Source organism: Capricornis sumatraensis, chromosome 19 (genome assembly GCF_032405125.1).
Source record: "Capricornis sumatraensis isolate serow.1 chromosome 19, serow.2, whole genome shotgun sequence".
Taxonomy (NCBI): domain Eukaryota; kingdom Metazoa; phylum Chordata; class Mammalia; order Artiodactyla; family Bovidae; genus Capricornis; species Capricornis sumatraensis.
Genome location: NC_091087.1, coordinates 24,949,258 through 24,968,228, shown reverse-complemented (window position 1 = coordinate 24,968,228; position 18,971 = coordinate 24,949,258). Strand labels below are relative to the sequence as shown.

The 18,971-nt window shown below is 56.2% G+C and overlaps 1 protein-coding gene across 7 annotated transcripts in view; it reads left to right on the top strand.

The window, feature by feature from the left end:
• Positions 1–11,212: 11,212 nt before the first annotated feature.
• The window catches only part of NTRK3 (neurotrophic receptor tyrosine kinase 3), a 414,880-nt gene continuing 407,121 nt past the window's right edge, over positions 11,213–18,971 (top strand). For all 7 annotated transcript variants that reach the window (XM_068990813.1, XM_068990812.1, XM_068990811.1 and 4 more), the window contains exon 1: positions 11,213–11,460. In XM_068990813.1, coding sequence (XP_068846914.1) covers positions 11,213–11,460 — 248 coding nt within the window. The remainder of the gene's footprint in view (positions 11,461–18,971) is intronic.

Genomic DNA, 18,971 nt, shown 5'->3' with positions numbered 1-18,971 from the left:
CGCCCACAGGTGCCCCCAGGGGCTGGTGGCTCAGGCCTCAGGCTGTGCGTCCACTCTTGCTCCCCCCCCCCCCCACCGCCTTTGCTGCTGCGCACAGCCTCCCCCAGGCTTTGAGCACACACTTGCTCACCTCGTGGAAGATCAAAAATAAACTCTCCCTGGAACTTGTTCAAAGGCTAATGTGCATCCTCTCTTAATTATTGATTTGTTTATTACAGACGCTTGGGTAGGACATTCAATGAGGCCGCTGTGCCAGGGGTCCACCTCTAGAATTCGTACCCTTTGCCGGGAGGAAGCTGGGACGGCTGTCTCCTCCCGGGAAGGGGTTAGTTGCATATTAGGTGAACTCACCCACAAGGCGGGATGCAGACTGATCATCCCCTGTCTAAGCCCGCCTGGGCCCTTACCCAGCCCAGAGTCTCCCCGCCCTCCGTCCCTTCCCTGCTACTTGTTTAGTCGCTAAGTCTGTCCTACGCTTTGCGACCCCACCCATGGACTGCAGCACACCCGTCCTTCACCGTCTCCTGGAGTTTGCTCAGATTGATCTCCCTTGAGTCGGTGATGCTATCTAACCTCACCTTCTGCCGCTCCGTCTCCTTTTTCCTTGTTACTAGGGGAAGACAAGTGATGGGGAGGGCTGTCAGGGTGCAAAAGGGTAGGTGGCCCCTCTCCCCTGCAGAGGGGCAGCCTCCTCTCTCCTTACCACCTCACTAAGGACCAGTTTAATGTCAGAGGTAGTTTGATGCAGTGGGTGTGTGTTTAGAGTTTTAAACTGGGCTCGGGGAATTCCCTGGTAGTCCAGCCACTAAGAGACTCCACATTCCCAATGCAGGGAACCTGGGTTCCATCCCTGGTCAGGGAACTAGATCCCAAATGCTGCAACTAAGAGTTTGCACGTAGCAACTAAAGACCCCGCGTGTCACAACTAAGACCTGGAGCAGCCAAATAAATAAATACCAAAACATAAACCGAATGGAACTCACACCACATACCAGCTGGGTGACTCTGGACAAGGGATGTGACCTCTCTGGCTCGGTTTCCTCATCTGAAAAATGAGGCCTGTGAGGATTCAGTGAAGTCATGTCTGTAAAGGCATAGCAAAACGTTACACACAGAAGCCAATATACTGTGCCTGCAGCTGCCACTATCTTCATGGGCAGCATCATTTTGCTTCTCTTCACCCCCAGAATCCCAGGACCATAGGAAGTGGCCTGCTGTGGTCCAGGGTGAGCTGCATCTATCTGGACCTGCCACATCTCAACACATTGGGGCACGGAGCCTAGCACAATCACCAACTCTTCAGCAAGGGCTGGATCCTTCAGACCAGCGTGCTGGGGGAGGCTGCCCAGCCTCGGGCGAGCAGACGGCAGAGCTGTCCCTGTGCTGAGGAACCACAGCCTCAGACACACTGGGAAGGGGTCACGGCCTACCATCTACAAAGCTGGGCTCTGGGTGCTCTTTCTTGGAGTCCTGAGGATGGTTCTAGAACTCAAAACCAGGAAGAGGGCATCCAAAGTGAAAGTGTTAGTCATGTCCAACTCTTTGCCACCCATGGACTGCTCTGTCTAAGGAATTCTCGGGGCAAGAATACCGGACTGGGTAGCCACTCCCTTCTCCAGGGGATCTTCCTGACCTGGAGATGGAACCCAGGGCTCCTGCGTGGCCGGCAGATTCTTTACCATCTGAGTTATCAGAGAAGCACTCAGCCAACCACAGCCTCAGGCACCCTGGGAAGGGGTCACAGCTGTCTATCCAGAGGGCTGTGCTCCAGGACACTTTTTCTTGGAGTCCTGAGGATGGTTCTAGAACTTGACACCAGGAAGAGGGCACCGAAGGGAAAGACCAAACGTTCCCCTCCCTTTAAAGGTTTATCCAGCTTCTACCGTTTGGATGAACTCATGGTGTCTCCCAGATCTGCCTCCTGGCCAGGTTTCTGAGGCCCTCTCCCCTACACTGCACCCTCACCCCATAGCTCTGGCTCCGGCAGGCCTCTGGGATGCCCTCCCCTGCACTGTGCCCTCACCCCATAGCTCTGGGGAGTCATGCCCTGGCTCCAGCAGGCCTCTGGGACCCTCTCCGTAACACTGCAGCCTCGCCCCATGGCCCTGGGGGTCATACCCTGGCGCTGCTTGCACCCCCCCACCTCCACCCCTCACCGTCACCTTCACTGCGTGCCCCACCCCCATCCCGGAACTCCCCGGGCTGGGCTTTTCTTTCCTCGGTTCCCAGGCAGTGCAGCTGGTGCTGTGGGCTGGAGAGGGGGTGGAGGACGAGGCAGAAAGCCCGTGGGAGGGAGCTGTCTCTAAGTTCCAACGGGAGGCATGGCTCCCTAGCACCCCCCTCTAACATAACGCTCCCCCCAAAGTCCCACACTGGTGTCTCAGCAAATAAGACTCTCTTTTTTTTTTTTTTTTTGGTTTTCTACTTGCTCTTGATACCCACTTAAGTGGGTGCACACACACTGTCCCTGGTCACTGCCAGCACCAGAGGACATTGGAGCCAGGTTGATGGTTTCTTGCTTGGAATCCCAGGTGTGCTGGGATCTTTCTTTCTCTCTGGGCCTGAGGACTTCGGGGAGTCACTTCTTCAGCCCTCTGAGGTGCTGGACATCTGTGCGGCTTAAATAAATAGAAGCCCAGATTGTTCCTAGCTAACAGGCAGGGCAGAATTTGTGAGCACCCTAATATGAGGTCTGAACCATCTGGATAATGTTGGACCAGACCCCACCCCCCACCCCCAACCCAAGGAAGAATAGAAAGAAAAAGAAGGGAAAGGACAGCTACTGTATGCCAAGCCCCTAAGCTAGGTGCCTTCAGCACATTTTATGACTGGATTCCCGAAAATAGGTCTTGGGGGAAATATCCATGAACAATGTCCAAGAGCACATTTTTTAGGTGAAGAGCATGAGGCTCAGCAAGGTGACATAATATGCTCAGCTCTCCAGCTAGCAGGTGCTGGAGCCAAGGTCTGAACCGCATTTGCCTGGGGCTGATGCTCAAGCTCTAGCTGCCCCCTTTGAGGAGGGGATGTAATATGTGGTGTGGATGCAGGCTGTTGCCTCGCATTTCCCTCTCTGAGATCAACTGGTTGGTAACTGCAGGCAGGTTGGGTATGAAATACTGATAGAAAGGTCCTGGGGTCTACTGCCTATTTAGTAGGAACCCATGTCTGTTATTTGTGTGGTGTTCAGGGAGATCAAACCAGTCAATCCCAAAGGAAATCAGCCCTCAATATTCACTGGAAGGACTGATGCTGAAGCTGAAGCTCCAATACTTTGGCCACTTGATACAAAGAGCCAACTCACTGGAAAAGACCCTGATGCTGGGAAAGATCGAAGGCAGGAGAAGAAAGGGACAACAGAGAATGAGATGGTTGGATGGCATCATTGACTCAGTGGACATGAGTCTGAGCAAGCTCCAGGAGATGGTGAAGGACAGGGAAGCCTGATGTGTTGCAGTCCATGGGGTTGCAGAGTCTGACGTGACTGAGTGCACAACGACAACAGTGTTCACGAGATGTTTTCACATATAACATTTGCCTTGATCCTTGGGATCGGTGAGCCCCCATGTTGCGGAGGAGGATGTGGAGGATCAGAGAGGTTAAGTAACATGCCCAAGAGGACACAGCCCAATAGGCTTTTGATACTAAATGAACGAATTAGTGCAGAGCTGGGTCTGAAAGCTGACGTTCTGTGAGCCTGAGCCAGGGCAGGGGAAGGTGTGACATAGGCTGCTTTGGTGAGAAGCAGGTGGAGGAAAGGGCACCGTGGGAGGTGTTGAAGGCATAGCAGCGGCCCAGGCACTGAATAGGAGTGGGCTGGCTTGGCTCAGGAGGACAATGGGATGGAGTGGGGCCCTGGAGCTGGGGAGGAGGGTTTGGCTTTCTGCAGCGTGGAAGCCACAGCAATAGGGCTGCTGGGCCTGGGTAAGGGGGGCCTGGCTAAGGGGAGCCTGGCTAGGGCCCAGGATGTCTGGCATTGCCCTGGAAGCTGCTCTTGCCAACCTTCTGACTTCAGAGCTGAGAACAGGAGCTGCTCGTCTTTCTGCTATTTGTCCCACTAGAGACAAGTCTGTAGCCACAAGGGTAACTCCGGGTGTGGAGGGGGTGGTCATCCCAAACTTCTCTTAAGGACACACATGGGGTTTGGGGCAGCAAAATGGTTCATTAAATCACCTCCACTCCTGAGCCGGCCTGGAGGTAGATTCTGGTTTTCTCAGTGCTGATGGTCCCGAGCAAACAGACACGGAACCCTCATTTACAATGTGGTGACTGGTTTGAAAGTGCAGTGCCTGCGTGCATGCTAAGTTGCTTCAGTCGTGTCTGACTCTTTGCGACCCCATGGACTGTTGCCCACCAGGCTCCTCTGTCCATGGGATTCTCCAGACTGGAGTGGGAGATACGGGAAACTGGATATGGTATCCAGGATACTGGAGTGGGTTGCCGTGCCCTCCTCCAGGGGGCCTTTCCAATCCAGGGACTGAACCCACGTCTCACTTCTCCTTCATGGACAGGGGGGTTCTTTACCACTAGCGGCAGCTGGGAAGCCCTGACTGTTCAAGGGCTTGCTCAATAAACGTGACCAGAACATCTATTGCATCTTCAGCATCGTTTCAGGGGCAGGCAAGTCGAAAATAAAGCAGGCAAGATTCTTGTCTTCAAGGAACTTACATTCTAAAAGCTAATAACAGGAAGAAAACTCCCTTGAGAACCAGAAAGGCGCCAGATAGATCTCTGCCCCACCATGTCAATTTCAGCTCACTCCTCTGCCAAGTGAAGGTCATGGCCCCTGGCTGCCCTCTGGTCGGTAAAGAGGTAAATGGCTGGGTATTGTGCAGAATGGGGTGTGATGTAAGTTACTGTGGAGAGCTTATCTGGGAAGGCACATGAGGGTGGTGTCTATGATGAAGAGCGGGTGTGTGGGTGTGTCCTGGGTGTGCAGGTGGTCCTCCCTGCCAGGGATGCTGCCTGAAGCCTCTTGCTATCACTTTTCAGGAGCTCACCTGTCTGGCTCCCTAGATGCTTGCTGATTCCTGACACCTTGATTTTATTCTTGAATAATTCTGTCTGCTCTGGACTCTGCCCTCTGAAGGATGCACAGTGGCCCTGCCCTGGGGACTCCCATGTGCTTGGACCTAGGCCACACTGAGTTCCCACCCCCATCCAGGTGCTCACAGCTAGTGGTGAGCAGGGGTTACTCTGCTAAGGGCAGACCAAAGCCAGCAACCCCTCTCCCACCTTGACCCACAGGAGCAGCAAGCTGGCAAGGGAACCAGGGAGGATCAAAGGGTTCTTAAAGGAGACATACATCAGCTTGGCCCTCACCTTTCTCTGCAGGGACTGGGGAGTCAGACCCTCACCATTCATGACTCTGGGGTCTAGGCATCTGGCTGGAAGCATCCATGAGCAACAGCTGAGCCCCTCAGCCCGACACAATTCAGGAACTTTCTGGGGTCACTGCTCTGCACAAGTGCAGGGTGAGCTTTATGGGGGCAGTGTTTTTGGCTGAGAGTGGACAGCTAGCTGGTGCAGGCTTCCTGGGCAGGGCACCAAAGCCCCCTGGGAACCTCAAAAGTGGAAAAATGAAGTTAACATTCACCAAGTACTTATTGTGTGTCAGGCACTGCTCAAAGGGCTTCACTGCATGATCTCATGATAACCTTGTGAGGTGTTGGTGTCTAGTGGCTAAGTCATATCTGACTCTTTTGCAACCCCATCGTCTGTGGCCTGCCAGGCTGGCTCCTCTGTCCATGGAATTCTTCAGGCAAGAATACTGGAGTGGGTTGCCATTTCCTTTTCAAGGGGATTTTCCCCACCCAGGGATCGAACCCATGTCTTCTGCATTGCAGGTGGATTCTTTACCACTGAGCCATCAGAGAGGTCCAGAGACTCTATGAATCTATCAGTTGGGGTAAGTAGAATGAGTGGACAATCACCTGGGTAGCATCACTGATCCCTAAAGCCCACGACCCCATGGACTGCAGCCTACCAGGCTCCTCTGTCCATGGGATTCTCCAGGCAAGAATACTGGAGTGGGTTGCCATTTCCTTCTCCAGGGGATCTTCCCGACCCAGGGATCGAACCCAGGTCTCCCACATTGCAGGCAGACGCTTTAACCACCTGGTCTTAGTTGTGGCATATAGGATCTAGTTCTCCAACCAGGGATTGAACCTGGGCCCCCTGCATTCAGAGCATGGAGTCTCAGCTACTGGACCATCAGGGAAGTTCCCAGGGAATCTTCTTTAATGGACAGGAGTGAGAGGCTCTGACCCTGGCAGGGGGCTCCAGGGCTTGGTGGACCTGTGCCCAAGATCTTGGGATTGCAGTCAGGGTCCTGAGCTGGAACCTCCTGTGGTTGGATTTTCCTGCTCCTTTACACCACCTTGATGCTTGACCATCCCTCCTCATGGGTGGGCTTTAAAAAAATTGTTTATTTATTTGGCTGTGCCAAGTCTTATTAACACATGGGATCTTTAGTTGTGGCATGTGGAATCTAGTTCCCTCACCAGGGATCGAACCAGGAGCATGGAGTCTCAGCCACTGGACCCCCAGGGAGGCCCCGTGGGTGGGCTTTCACTCTCCATGTATGGTTGAAATTCCCTCCTTGGCACTGAGCCTTCTGGATACCATTACATCTTCTCAGCCTCCAACCATGCCTTTTCATCTCGCATCTTGAGTGTAGGCCACCCAGGAAACAGGACTTTCTTTGACCCAAGTCCAAGCCTGCCAGCTCCAGCAACTCTTTGGAACAGCAAATTCTCCGGGGATCTAGTTTTTGCTTTGTTTCCTCCTGGGCTTCCCCCTTCCCCACCCAGTCACCACCCAGAACCACAGTTCCCTTCCTGGCTCAGAGTTACGGTGGTGGGTCCCATTTCTGTTCAAACTAGAAAGTTCTGCTGTACAGTTCTTGGATTGAGACTGACATCTTAGAAGAGGGGCATGGTGGGTAAATCCGAAACGTCTGGGGTCTGGCTTGCATCCCAGTAATGTGGTGGCTGACTTGGAGGTGGGTGTTCACTGGGAAAGGGGAGATGGCTGGGTTGGAAAGTGGGCAGACATGTGGGCAGCGGCCCAACAGGGGTGGCACAGGGGCAGGGGGTGATGATTCCCCCACAGCATTTTGTCTGTATGTCTCTTGATTGTCCACTCTCTTCCCTCCTTTTCTCTGTGGCAGAAAAGTTGGCTTTGGGGACACCTTATAAACACATAATCAAGGAGAAATCTCAAGTGCTCACACAGCTGGTATATGCCCTTTGGGATGAGACATGCTCAGTTTCTCTAGATGTCGGGAAGGTTGGATCACTGTGCTCTGGAAGGCAGCCCCCTACTCTGTCCTGATCTGTGGGTGATCACATCCAGATCTTAGGAATGTTCCTGTCTTCTCCACACCTCTGGTACCAGAGGGTGCCTGCTCAGCATTAAAAGGTTTCTGCGCAAAGTGTCGGACACGACTGAGTGACTGAATTGAACTGAACTGCACTGAAGATTTATTTACTGTTCAAAAAACTCTGCCCACTCCTGCCTCTTGTTGATCAGCATGGCATCCACTGGTAAGTCTCCTCCTTTCTAAGATGCTAGCTGCAAGAGATGGGAGGGATTATCCCCTGATTGGCAGGTCACGATATCTCTAGGACCCAGTGGCTGGAGGCTAGGAATCACGGTGATGTGACGACCACTCTTCCTTGTCAACCAGGACATTCTCGCCAAGCAGACAAGACACCCCAGATGCTCTGTACCCTTGCTGGCCAAGAGCAGGGTATCTGTACTGGACGATTTCTCCTGCCCCCTCTTCGAGATCTGGCTATTCTCAGAGATTAAGGATGAATGAAGGATGAGAATATTCTCCCTTGCACTTGTAGTGATACTTCACAGGTCTGTTTTTTGACAAGGCCCCTGTATCTGAAACACCCAGTTTTTGTCACCCTAACTGAATAATATTCTGAGAATCCACACCACTGTAACCTCTTTTTTTTTTTTTTTCCTCAAAAGTCCCTTCCACCCAGGTCCATGTAGAATCAGAGACTGTCCAAGCGGGAAGGGACTTCGGGAGTCATCTCAGTACCTCTCACACTGTAATGTGCTTATGACTCACCTGGGGAGCGTGTTAAAATGGATTTTCTGGTTTACTCAGTCTGAGGTGGGATCTCAGATACTGCGTTTCTACCAAGCTTCCAGGTGATGTGGATGCTGCTGGTCAAAGGATCACACTTTGGGCAGCATGGACCAATCTAGTCATTTACTACAGACATGCAAGCTGAGGTCTAGAGGCCATACATAAGTGATTTCCCTAAGTTCCCAAATAGAACGCTGCTCTCTCCACTCCTGGACCATCCTGTGAGCTTTTAAAATGGCCTTCCTCCTTGTAAGGTGCCACTTCCTGCGCAGGCCTGGAGCTCCAGCATAAACATAACGCCTCATCTTAATCCCATCACACTGGCAGGATGAAAGGCTTCTTGTCTCATCAGGGCCCCTTGCTCCACAGCTGCCGTTGTACCATCTCCAAAGAGGTTTTACAAGTGTTTTAAATTTGTTCTGACTTATGGATGCCACCCCTTCTCTGCTGGAAGTGTTAAAAATTATTTCTTTCTCAACAAAAGTGTGTGCGGCACCTTTAAGACACAACCATCTCAGTTCCAGGCAGGAGAACTGATGCTGGGCCAAATCCACATGGCACACCCTACTTACGGGACTTTCCCCAGACCTGGTCTGAGAAAGGTTCTCCGTGTTTTTCTGATACCGCCTGAAAAAAGGCCAAGGGACAGCTTTGAGTATGCCTCAGTTTCCCTGATTCTCAATCAAGAAATTCCAGAGCTCATCACAGACTTGCACTGGAGGCTGTCAGAGATGGCCTTGGGCCAGTAGGAACTGGTTTGAGAGTCTATGGAGGTCTCCACTCTCTGTCCCCTCCTGGTGGTGGGAGGGCAAAATGCCAGTCTGGTAAGGAGGCCACACTGGCAACAGGGGGTAAAAGTCTCACCGAGGCCAAGGGAAGGTGGAATGTAAGAGGGAGTCGGGAAAAATTGCCTTTTATAGACACGTTCTTTTCTTTCTTTCTTTTTTTTTCTTGCTTCCAAGTTTACTCACAGCGACAGAGCCACTCGCAGGCGCCCAGCCAGCCTGAGACTGTGCCCGGGTCGGGCCGGTGGCACCCGCATCTGCCCCATCCCCCCCGTCTTGCCCGCAAGTTGCATGACCTGCATCGGAATCCACAGGGGGGCGGGGGAGAACCCTTTCAGATGCTGGATGCAGCTGAATTCAGCGTGTTCGCTTCCTCGCCTGCCCTCCTCCAAGTCGGCGAGGAGAGCGCCGCTTTCTTCTGCGTGTGAATGCTGTAGTGTGTCTGCCTGCTCGGACTTCCCTAACCCTTTCTTTTCCTTTCTCACAGCGAATGCTCCGGTTGTCTCAGCAAACATCTCACACTTGGTATTCTGACATTTGATTAAAAAGAAAAATCGCTACCAAGGCGAAGAACGGGGGCTCGCCTCCTCTCCCGCGGGGAACCGAGCTCGCGTGTCAGGCTGCACCTGCTTTGAGCTCCTACCAGGAAGGGGTGCTTGTGTAGGAGGGAAGAGGGGGAGGTCCTGTGCCCCCGAATCCGGAGAAAGTAGCTCGCCCACCCCCTGGCCCGGCAGCCAGCGCAGCGCACCGGATCGCCGAGCCCGAGAAGCCGGCCTCTGACGGTACTGGCCTGGTGCTTGCCAAAAAATGCCCCTTGCATCTCAATTTCCCCGGCGGTTTTTCTCGCACGCACGGTTCGCCCGGAGCCACCTCGGATCTCCAGCGCAGCCCTTTCGGGGCTAGTTTCTTCCTTCCCGGCTCCCTGTCTGTCCAAGGACGCAAAACCCGCCGCCAAGAAGGCGCAGGGGGCGCGGGGGCACCTACCCAACCGTGTCCCGCAGTGCCCTCCCAGCCGATCCTAGCTCCCGGAGTCTAGATTACGGAAACGAGTGTCGCGTAGACCGAGGACCGCGCGTTCGTGGCGCGGGTCCCTGGCCCTGGGCGCCTCTCTGGGGTTCCTGCGCACCCTCGCACTCCCGATCGCCGTCTCCGAGCCTGTGCCCCTCCCCAACCCCAGCCGGGCTCGGGAGCGCTCCCCGGTCACCTCGGCCGCGTTCATTTCACTTCCTTTCGCGGTCCGGATTGCAGCAAAACCGGGCAGCGCGAGGGCCAAAAAGTGGAAAGGAGAGCGCCTTTCCGCGTCGCGCCGCCGGCTCGCCAAGTCCCCCTCCCCAGTCCAGACCCTCGCAATCCCAGCTGCAACTTTTTCCCTTCCGTCTGGCTTTTCCCTGGGTTGCGGCGAGCGGGCGCCGGGCCGCTAGGCGTGGAGCGGGCGGTCTCGCGGCTGCGGGTGGCGGTGCGGGCGAGCGCCGGGAGCCGGCGAGTGGGTGGGTGGGTGGGTGGGGAGGAGGGGAGAGGACGGGCGGGGAGAGAGGGAGAGGGGTGTGGGGAGGGGGGTGGGGAGGGGTGGGAGAGCGAGGGAGGGGGAGATTCCGCTCTCTTGCCGCTCCCAGCCGGGGCCGGGTGGGGGGGTGCGGGGGGGAGGAGGCCGCGAGGAGGGAGGGGAGAGGAGGAGGGAGGGGGAGAGAGGGAGGGGGCCGAGGAAGACGCTCCGATAACCCGTGCGTTTCGTAAGGCTCGGAGCACTTGTGCATTTCTGCAGGCGCGCGGCGAGCCATTCGCGGCGGCTGCTGCGGCTCCGGCTGCATCCTCTCCTCCTCCCGGCGCCGGGTGTGTGGATGTGTGAGTGTGTGTGAGTGTGTGTATTTTGCAGGTGTGTCCGTTTTAATTCTGCCCAGTAGGTGGGACTTGGTGACTTTCGCACCATATTTTCCTTTTGCTTTTTTTTTTTTTTTGCCTCCCCACCGTCTGTTGCCACCCTGCAAAGTCTCGGAGTCGGAGAGCAGTCGGCTCGCGCTTCCCGAGCCCCCGGACCCGGCGAGCCGGCGAGCGCCGAGCCGGCCACCATGCCAGGCAGACCGCGCCACTAGGCGCTCCCCGCGGCTCCCACCCAGCGGCGGCGGCGGCGGCGGCCGCGATGGTTTCAGACGCTGAAGGATTTTGCATCTGATCGCACGGCGTTTCAAAGGCAGAGGCCCCCTCCCCCTTCCCCCCTCCCTCGCTGTCTTTGTTTCCTTCCTCCCCCCAGCTCTCCCCACTCCCCCCACCCCACCCCCTCTCCTCTCCTCCTCCTCTTTTTTAGAAGCAGCGATCGGAGATGGATGTCTCTCTTTGCCCAGCCAAGTGTAGTTTCTGGCGGATTTTCTTGCTGGGAAGCGTCTGGCTGGACTATGTGGGCTCCGTGTTGGCTTGCCCTGCAAATTGTGTCTGCAGCAAGACTGAGATCAATTGCCGGCGGCCGGACGATGGGAACCTCTTCCCGCTCCTGGAAGGGCAGGATTCAGGGAACAGCAATGGGAACGCCAGCATCAACATCACGGACATCTCAAGGAATATCACTTCCATGTAAGTCAGGCGGCCGCTCCCCAGCCCCGCCGCCTCTCCCCTCGCTCCGCGTCTCGCTCTCGCCCGCCGGCCCGCAGCCGGGAGCCGGCCCTCCGCCCGCCCCAGCTCGCCGCTGCCCGCCTCCCGCCGGGTGCGCGTTAGGCTCGCTCTGGCTCGGGAGATGCTCGCGGGCTGCGTATTCCAGGTGACTCCGGCCTTGGCGAGGCGTGATCTGGCGATGCGTGTGTGTGTGTGTGTGTGTGTGTGTGTGCGCGCGCGCGCGCGCGTGTGTGAGCCTCTCCCCCGAGAGGACCCCAGCGGCCGGGGCACGCGGGACCCGGCTCCCGCCCCCGCCCCCCACCCGCTGCGGCTCGTTTCGAGGGTGTGAATCGGGTTCTTGGCCCCCCACTAAATAGCAACAGTTTGGCCACGCTCAAGTGGAATAAAGTAGACGAGATTCGATTCCCTGGCAGCCGCGCCGGGCAGCGACAGTGGCGGCGGCGGCAGCGCTTAGCCGGGAGGAAAGGTGACAGATAGAGACTGCTCTCGATCCAGCCGAGAGGTTTAACTCTTTCCGTTTGGAAACCTCAAAACACGCCGTCAAGTAAACAAGTTGGAAGCTGGCTGCTCGCTGGGAGACTTTGGACCTGCCGAGGCAGTCATGGACGCCTACCCCTTCCTCTCCCCTCTCGCCCGCCCTCTCCCACCCCATTTTGGGCATTTCCGAGACAGCCGCCCCCCACCCCCTGATTCCCACCCTCATCTGCATCTCGGCGCCTACAGATCCCGTTTCTCTTTGAGCTTTGATAACTGTTCCAGTAATTCCGAGTCAGGCTGCTGAAGGGAGGAGGGAAGGCTTGCGTGTTTGGGAGATGGGGCTTCTTCTGTGATCGTTTATTCGAAAAATGGAACTCCCATTGGCATTTGCTTGGTTCTGCCCCATCTGAGTGAGACCTATGGTGGCCTGCTCTTTTTTGGGGGGGCAGGGGTGGCATTTTTCTTTGGCAGGGGTGGGGATCAGACGCCAGGGCGGAGAGAGGGAGCCTGCCAGATTCTCTACCACTGACCTCAGCCAGGTGAACACCCCCCCCCCACCCCCGCCCCAGTCCTACCATCCAGAGAAGGGTGTGGAGGGCATAGGGAGGGTTCAGGAGATAGCTCTCACCTGTCTCCCCCCAACAAGGCCCCCAATCTTTGGAGACCCCCAAAGTGGGTGGGATGCTGAGAAGGGTTGACACTGAAGTGCCGGCTGGCATCTGAGGAAGGCATTGGGCGGATTCGGCTGTGGGAACTGTTCTCCTAAGCATCAGACCTGCCCATGCCTTGACCCTCAGTCCGATGGGGCTATAAAGCCGGGAGGAATTGGGGTCCTGCTCGCTCCCAAGCTCACTAGCCCTCTTGGCTTAATGGAGACTCCGCTCGCGTTCTTGCAGCTAACAGTTTGAGGGAAGTGTGCAGCTCAGGAGGTGCCCCCTGAATCCTGGCCCAGGAAACAAGCTTGGCCCATATCTAGCTTGGATCGTTCACCACCGCCGCCGCCCGCCCCCCCGACCTGCCCAACCTCACCACCTTCAACCCAGCTGACCCTGGGGTGACAAAATTAACAGCCAAGGGTGGGGTGGAGGGGAGGGCAGGAGAAAACAGGATGGACCCAGCGCAGCCTCTCCCACCTGCAGGCCACAGCATCTCAGCCTCCCTAAGGATGCAGAGAGGAGGGTGGGAGTGAGATTGCCAGGGAAACTCTGCCTTGGAAGTACACTGTGGGGCGGGTGTGTGTGAGGGGGTGGGGTGAGGGGTTTCAGGGGAGCCTAGCAGTGGGTTCAGAAGCTCAGGAGCTGGACCTGGGGATTTCCAGGGGATGGGGTGGGTCAAGAGCTGGAGAGATGGTGGCCTGGGTGCCCACCGTGGGTCTCTGGAAGCTGGTGAGCTTCACTCAGCCTGTTCTTTGCTCCAAGGATGTGTGTGTCGGTAGGAAGCCAGTGGGAGGCAGGGAGGGTCACAATCACGTAGGCTTTTCATGGCCACGCAGCAGTCCTCTGAAAAATGGTCCCTCTGAAAAAATGAAGCTTGGGGAGGCAGTTTGATAGGGAAGAGCTGGTTGGTCTTTCCAGGCGGAGGGTCTAAGATGAGACTGCTAGAAAGGTCAGTGATGGGAAGGGAGGAAGTGGCTTCTTATCCCCTGTGCCACTGAAGGACCTAAAGGGCAACTGGGGGACAGGGAGCCGGGAGGAGATTGGGAGTCCCTCTGTGAGTGTCTCCATCCTTGTGTCCGGACTCAGACTCTTTACCTGGGAGTTGGGACTCCTTTCCTTGAAAACACCCCAACACCTCAGAGCCAGGCAACTGGATTCCCCCAGGAGCTGTGCTGAGTGGCAGGTGGGGGAAGGTCAGAGGTCACGGGTGGGATGACCCTTCCTCACCCCATCTTCTCCCCAGTGCCCTGTTATATCCATGGCTGGTACTGACTGAACTGGGGAAGGGTCCAGCCTCCTGGCCTGTAGGCAGATGACCGTGGAGAGAAGGAGGGGAGGTCTGCCTGCCCTGGGAAGCAGATGTCACTCCTCCGCATCTTATCCCATGAGGGAGGCTCTGGCTGCCAAATGGCTTCTGGGGGCACACAGCCCCAAGCAGTGAGTCAGGCTTAGACCTCTGCAGGACTGAGGCCCCACCCCAAAGCCCAGGCCCCCCACTCTGCAGGGCTGTGCATGGAGGCTTGAGGGCAGACAGGAGCCCTCCAGGCAGAAGGGGGCCTTCCTTTAGTGGGACCTGGGAGGGGGGCTTCACTCCAAACCTGGGCTTTGCTGGAAAGGAATGCGTTCCTCAGATGTCTGATGGTATCAGAGATAAGGCATCAAAGGGGTACCCCAGCCCTCCACCAGCCTGAAGCCCTTAATGCTACTGTATGTCTAGGGGTGCAGCTTGGACAGGCTCTGGGGGTTGAGGAAGAGGCTGGGGCACATGCTGGAGTTCCAGCAGCCCTAGCTAAGGGAATCAGGGGTGACTGCCACCTAGCCACCCGCCTGTTCCTGGGGCTCTGGGGTCCTGAGGTTTCTCCTTCAGGTGCTGAACTGATGACACCTGAGTTTTCAGAGGAACTAGAGGTTTCCTGTGATCTTCCTCTTTGGGCTGGCATGTGGGTTGGTTCCCACCTCCCTCGTGGGAGGCTGACTGAGGGTGCCTCTGATGGGGAGTTGGCAGCCCCACCAGTGTCAGGAGGAGATCAGATGCAAGGCCTTGAGGCAAACGTGTGAGTCTCACCTCTGTCCCTCCCCAAGTGCCCTCCCTTTTGGCCTCTTTCTGTTCAGAAGGCCAGTCCCTCTGTGGTTGAAGCTTCTGACACACAGTAACCTTACCTGGAAGGGTCCATGTGCAGCCGTGCCCAAGCTGGCTCTGACGTCACAAAGGCAGAAGGGTGGTGGCGGGGAGGGGGGCTGTCTGGGCGTCTGGAGACCAAGCCTGCCTGGGGCTGGGTTGGAACCATGCATCCTCGGGCTGTTAGAAAGACCAGGAGGGGGAAGACAGCATCTCTGGGCTGGGTGTTCGTTGGCTTGAGAAGAACATGGGCTCTTGGCTGGGGCCCTGTGCCACCAGCAGGGCCCCTGGCGTTTCCAGGGCTCTGGTCCCTTTATTTCCCCTGTCCCCCCGGAAGGCCCTCCCCTGTCTGGGTCAGGGTCATCGGGGGCTTCACTTGCTGCAGCACTGACTCCTTGATTCTCAGTCTTTCTGAGGGTCATGGGCAGAGCCTGCCTTGACAGTTACCAGCAAGAGCCGGACTTCAGGCAGTGGTGGGAGCCAAGCTCCAAGAACGTCATGGGGCTCAGTCAGGAGCCCCCAAACTGAGGCTAGGCCTGAGGGAGGTAGACAGAGATGTGAAGGGGTTTGGGGGTGAGATTTAGAAGGGGGAGTGGGTATAACCCTGGAGAGAAGCTGGGGAGCGCAGACTGCAGAGGCCCTGAGCTTTTGTGTGGACGCCAGGCTGTGGAAGGGTGGTTCTAGCCCTTCCCTGGAGGACCCTCCCTGGAGCCAGAACCCTGAGCCCAGCTCAGTCTTCTGAGGAGCACCCTGGGGCCCAGGACATCCATCTTGCATCTCCAGGGGACCTAGCATGTGACAGTTTTGGATAAAACCAGCCCAGCCTGGTCCTAGCTTTGAGAGAGCTTGTTCTGGCCCCCGAGGGCTGAGCCTGGAACTCGTTGTCAGCTCAGCATCCTGCAAGTGCTGGACCACCCTCCTGTGTAGTGGGAGTGGAGCGCTGAGGCTGTGCAGGGGGAGGGGCCTGATGCCACCTCCATTCTTGCCTCACTGGTCTCTGCCTGCTGCCCCCTCCTCTTTGACTGTCGGGGGTGGACTCAGCCCCCACCCCAGCTGGCCCTTTGCTGAGAGTATGGGTAACCTGTGACTCTCCCTCAGGGTGGCCTTTGACCCCAGGCTCATGGCATCTCTGCTGCTGCCTGGGGTCCCCCATCTCGAGGGCTGCGTCCAGTGGCTTATCCTGGGACCACAGATGCCATTTCTAGCCTCCCTTTGGGGCATCCAGTTGGCCAGTGGAAAAGTAGGGTTAGAGAAAGGGATAGGACATGTGAGTCAACCCCCCTAGATTGTCCCTTACCCTATGTGGACCACGATAGAAGACTGTAGCCTTTCTGAGCCTGGAAATTCAACTATGAATTGAGACCATGGGGCAGTGTCCTTTCCGGCTTGGACATATGCCATCCCAGAGCCCAAGGAGGCTCTGCTAGACCACTTCTAAGGGCACCACCCCCTGGGCTTGGTGCTGACCCCCATGATGCCACCCTGAGGAGGGCAGCAGGTGCCCCCTTGCTGGCCATTGGCTACTGGCCACTGTCTCCCCTTCCTTCCCCATCCACCTCTGGTGGACTCTGGGCTCCCCAGTGTGGAGTCGACTGCCAAAACCAAGTGTCATGCTTAGCAAGAATGCACTGAAGCCTGTGGACTCTCACTGGAGGCCTCTCATGAGCCCCCTTCTGTACTGTGAGCTCAAGGCGGGGAGATAGCCCCTGCCAAGCTTCAGCTCCTTGCCCAAGCAGGGGCCTCTGCTGGATGTGAGAAGAAAACGTTAGAACTTCTATTTCAAGTTATTCTTCTTGAGAAAAGGGAATATTTCATATTTAATGTATGGATGGAAGATGTATAAGCATATAATTTAGTAAATAGGCATGTTTGGAGGTTACATGCTGAAATTTTTATTGCTTAAGCATGCATAATTAGAGAAGCTCAGGGCCCACTGTTGGGATTGGAAGGGCCTGGGCCAGCATTAGGAGAGGTGGTCCTGAAGCCCCTGGCTCCCCTTCTTAGCTCTGTCCCGAGGGAGGGTTGATGAATTGGCAGGGGGAGCAGCAGTGTCGGAGGAGGGGGCAGGCTGGCTGGCAGGGGGACCAGGATTCCTAGGGCCCCCTAGACCCGAGCCAGGCCAGCGCTCAAAAGACAGTTTCCAGTAGCCTTCCGGGTCCTTCTCTTTGTCCCTTGTAGCAAATCCTTCACCTCCATGAATCCACCCTATTCATTTCTGTCTTGGTTTCCAGTTTCCAGTTGTTCCATTTATTTCTGCCACAGCTCCTTGAAGAAGCAGGAATTATTAGCCCTATTGTCTTGATTTACCAAACAAAATGAAGGGGAGAACTTGAGTGTCTCACAGAAGGAAAGATCTGGAAGAGTCTTGAGCCCCCCGCTCCCCACTCCCCCACCCCTGCCCCCAACCATGCTCCCTTCAAGGCCTCTCTGGCTCCCGAGTCAGGCAGATCGTTTTTTTATCCAGAAAGTTCCTTTTCTGCCTAGGGGCAGCATTAAGGCAGCGGCCCATCTGGGAGGGCCTTGTGAAGGGGGGCTGAGTGTCCTGGCAGCTGGGTCTAAGTGTGGCCTGAGCAGAGGCTGGACTTGGGCCCCCAGCTCTATCAATGACCCACTGAGCCCTCAGCTCAGGTCGTCCGTCATCCTTTGAGCCTTGCTGGCCTCCACTTTGAGAAAAACAAACACTCCAGGGCCGGGCATGCCGGCAGCCCCTCTTTGATGGATTGGCTCATCAGACCATCAGGGATGAAGGCTCCAGAAGCCCAACGCCCAGTGGAACCCCCACGAGGATCCTCACATTTCTGCCTACCCGTTGAGGGCAGGGCTCCCTGGAATTGAGAGCTGGAAGGGACCTCTTGGATCAGCTTCTCCCTTACGTTCCCCGCGAGGGTCCCGGGAGAGGCACAAAGAGGGGCAGGGAGTTGTGGGCCCTCGGGCTGCTGGAGGACGTGCCTGCCCAGGTGCCAGCCCATCTTCTCCCACTCAGCTCTGGCACCCTCTCTGGGCACTCTGTCAAAGCCAGAGCCTCGCCCACGACTGTGTCTCCCTCTGGGGCGATGATTCCAAATCCAGGGTCCCCAGAGGCAGCAACTATGCAAAGCTGGCAGCCCCAGGCTCTTCGCAGCCTGCAGCCCACGCCAATTAGAACTGCGTTCCGTGAGGCCTCTGCTGAGCTCTACTTACATAGAGGGCTCCAGGATCTGTGGGCGCAGTCAGCCTGGAGCCTGTCCTTTCTGACCTCCCCTTTGCCCCCATCCTCGCATCTGACTTGTCCCATCGAAAGTGTGCCCCATTTGGGTGGTGGAAGATTCAGGATTCTCTCCCCAGAAAGAATCATCCAGTAGGGAGTAGAAGCTGGCAGCTGATTTCTCCATCAGCTCCCTGAGACCTGGCCTTTTCCTAGCTCTGGACAAACCCCTTCCCTTCTCTGGGCCTCAGTTGCCTTCTCTCTGAGATGAGGATAATACTTACGACTACCTTTATAGCAGCACTCTGAGAGTCAGTGGCCTGTGTCATGCCGGGTAAGGAGAAAGCTATCGATACTAGTGGTAACTCATGACAGCACCTACTATGTTCCAGACACTATTCCAAGCACTTCCGAGGCAATAAATACCCCATCATGGCCTCACACCAACTCTCTGAGATAAGCACTATTGTGAATCCCATTTTACAGCTGGGAAAAATGAGTCCAGAGTTGGCATGTGACCTGCTTCCTTTCACACAGCCAGTCAGTGGCAAAGGAGTCTGACATTCAGTGTTGCCTATGCTCTTCGGCAGTACTCTTTATGCATGTGAATATAGATAGCTATACACATGCATTCATGAATCTATGACCATCCAGATAGATTAATCATGAAATAAAAGGTTTTTAAAAATGATTTTATGAAGGTTTAGGAGGATCCCTAACTCCCCTGGCTGGGCTTGGAGAGGAAGGCGAATGGCAGAGTGGTGGGTCTGGTGTTGGCCAGTCTGCTGCGGCCACGCTGACACAGACAGGAGGTATTGATGGGGGAGACTTGGGGTCCTCCTGTCCTGTTCCTGACAGCAGCCTCCCCGAGGCTGTGTCTCAGCCAAGCCCTCACCCCAGACCTCCTTGGCCACCCCCTGGTGTCCCGGTTTCTGAGGTCAGGTCAATTCTCCCAGGAGACCAGGTGCCAGCTGAGACTGGCGGAGATTCAGGAAGCTGGCCGCTGGGTCCCTGCCAGCTCCACTCTGGGCTGAGA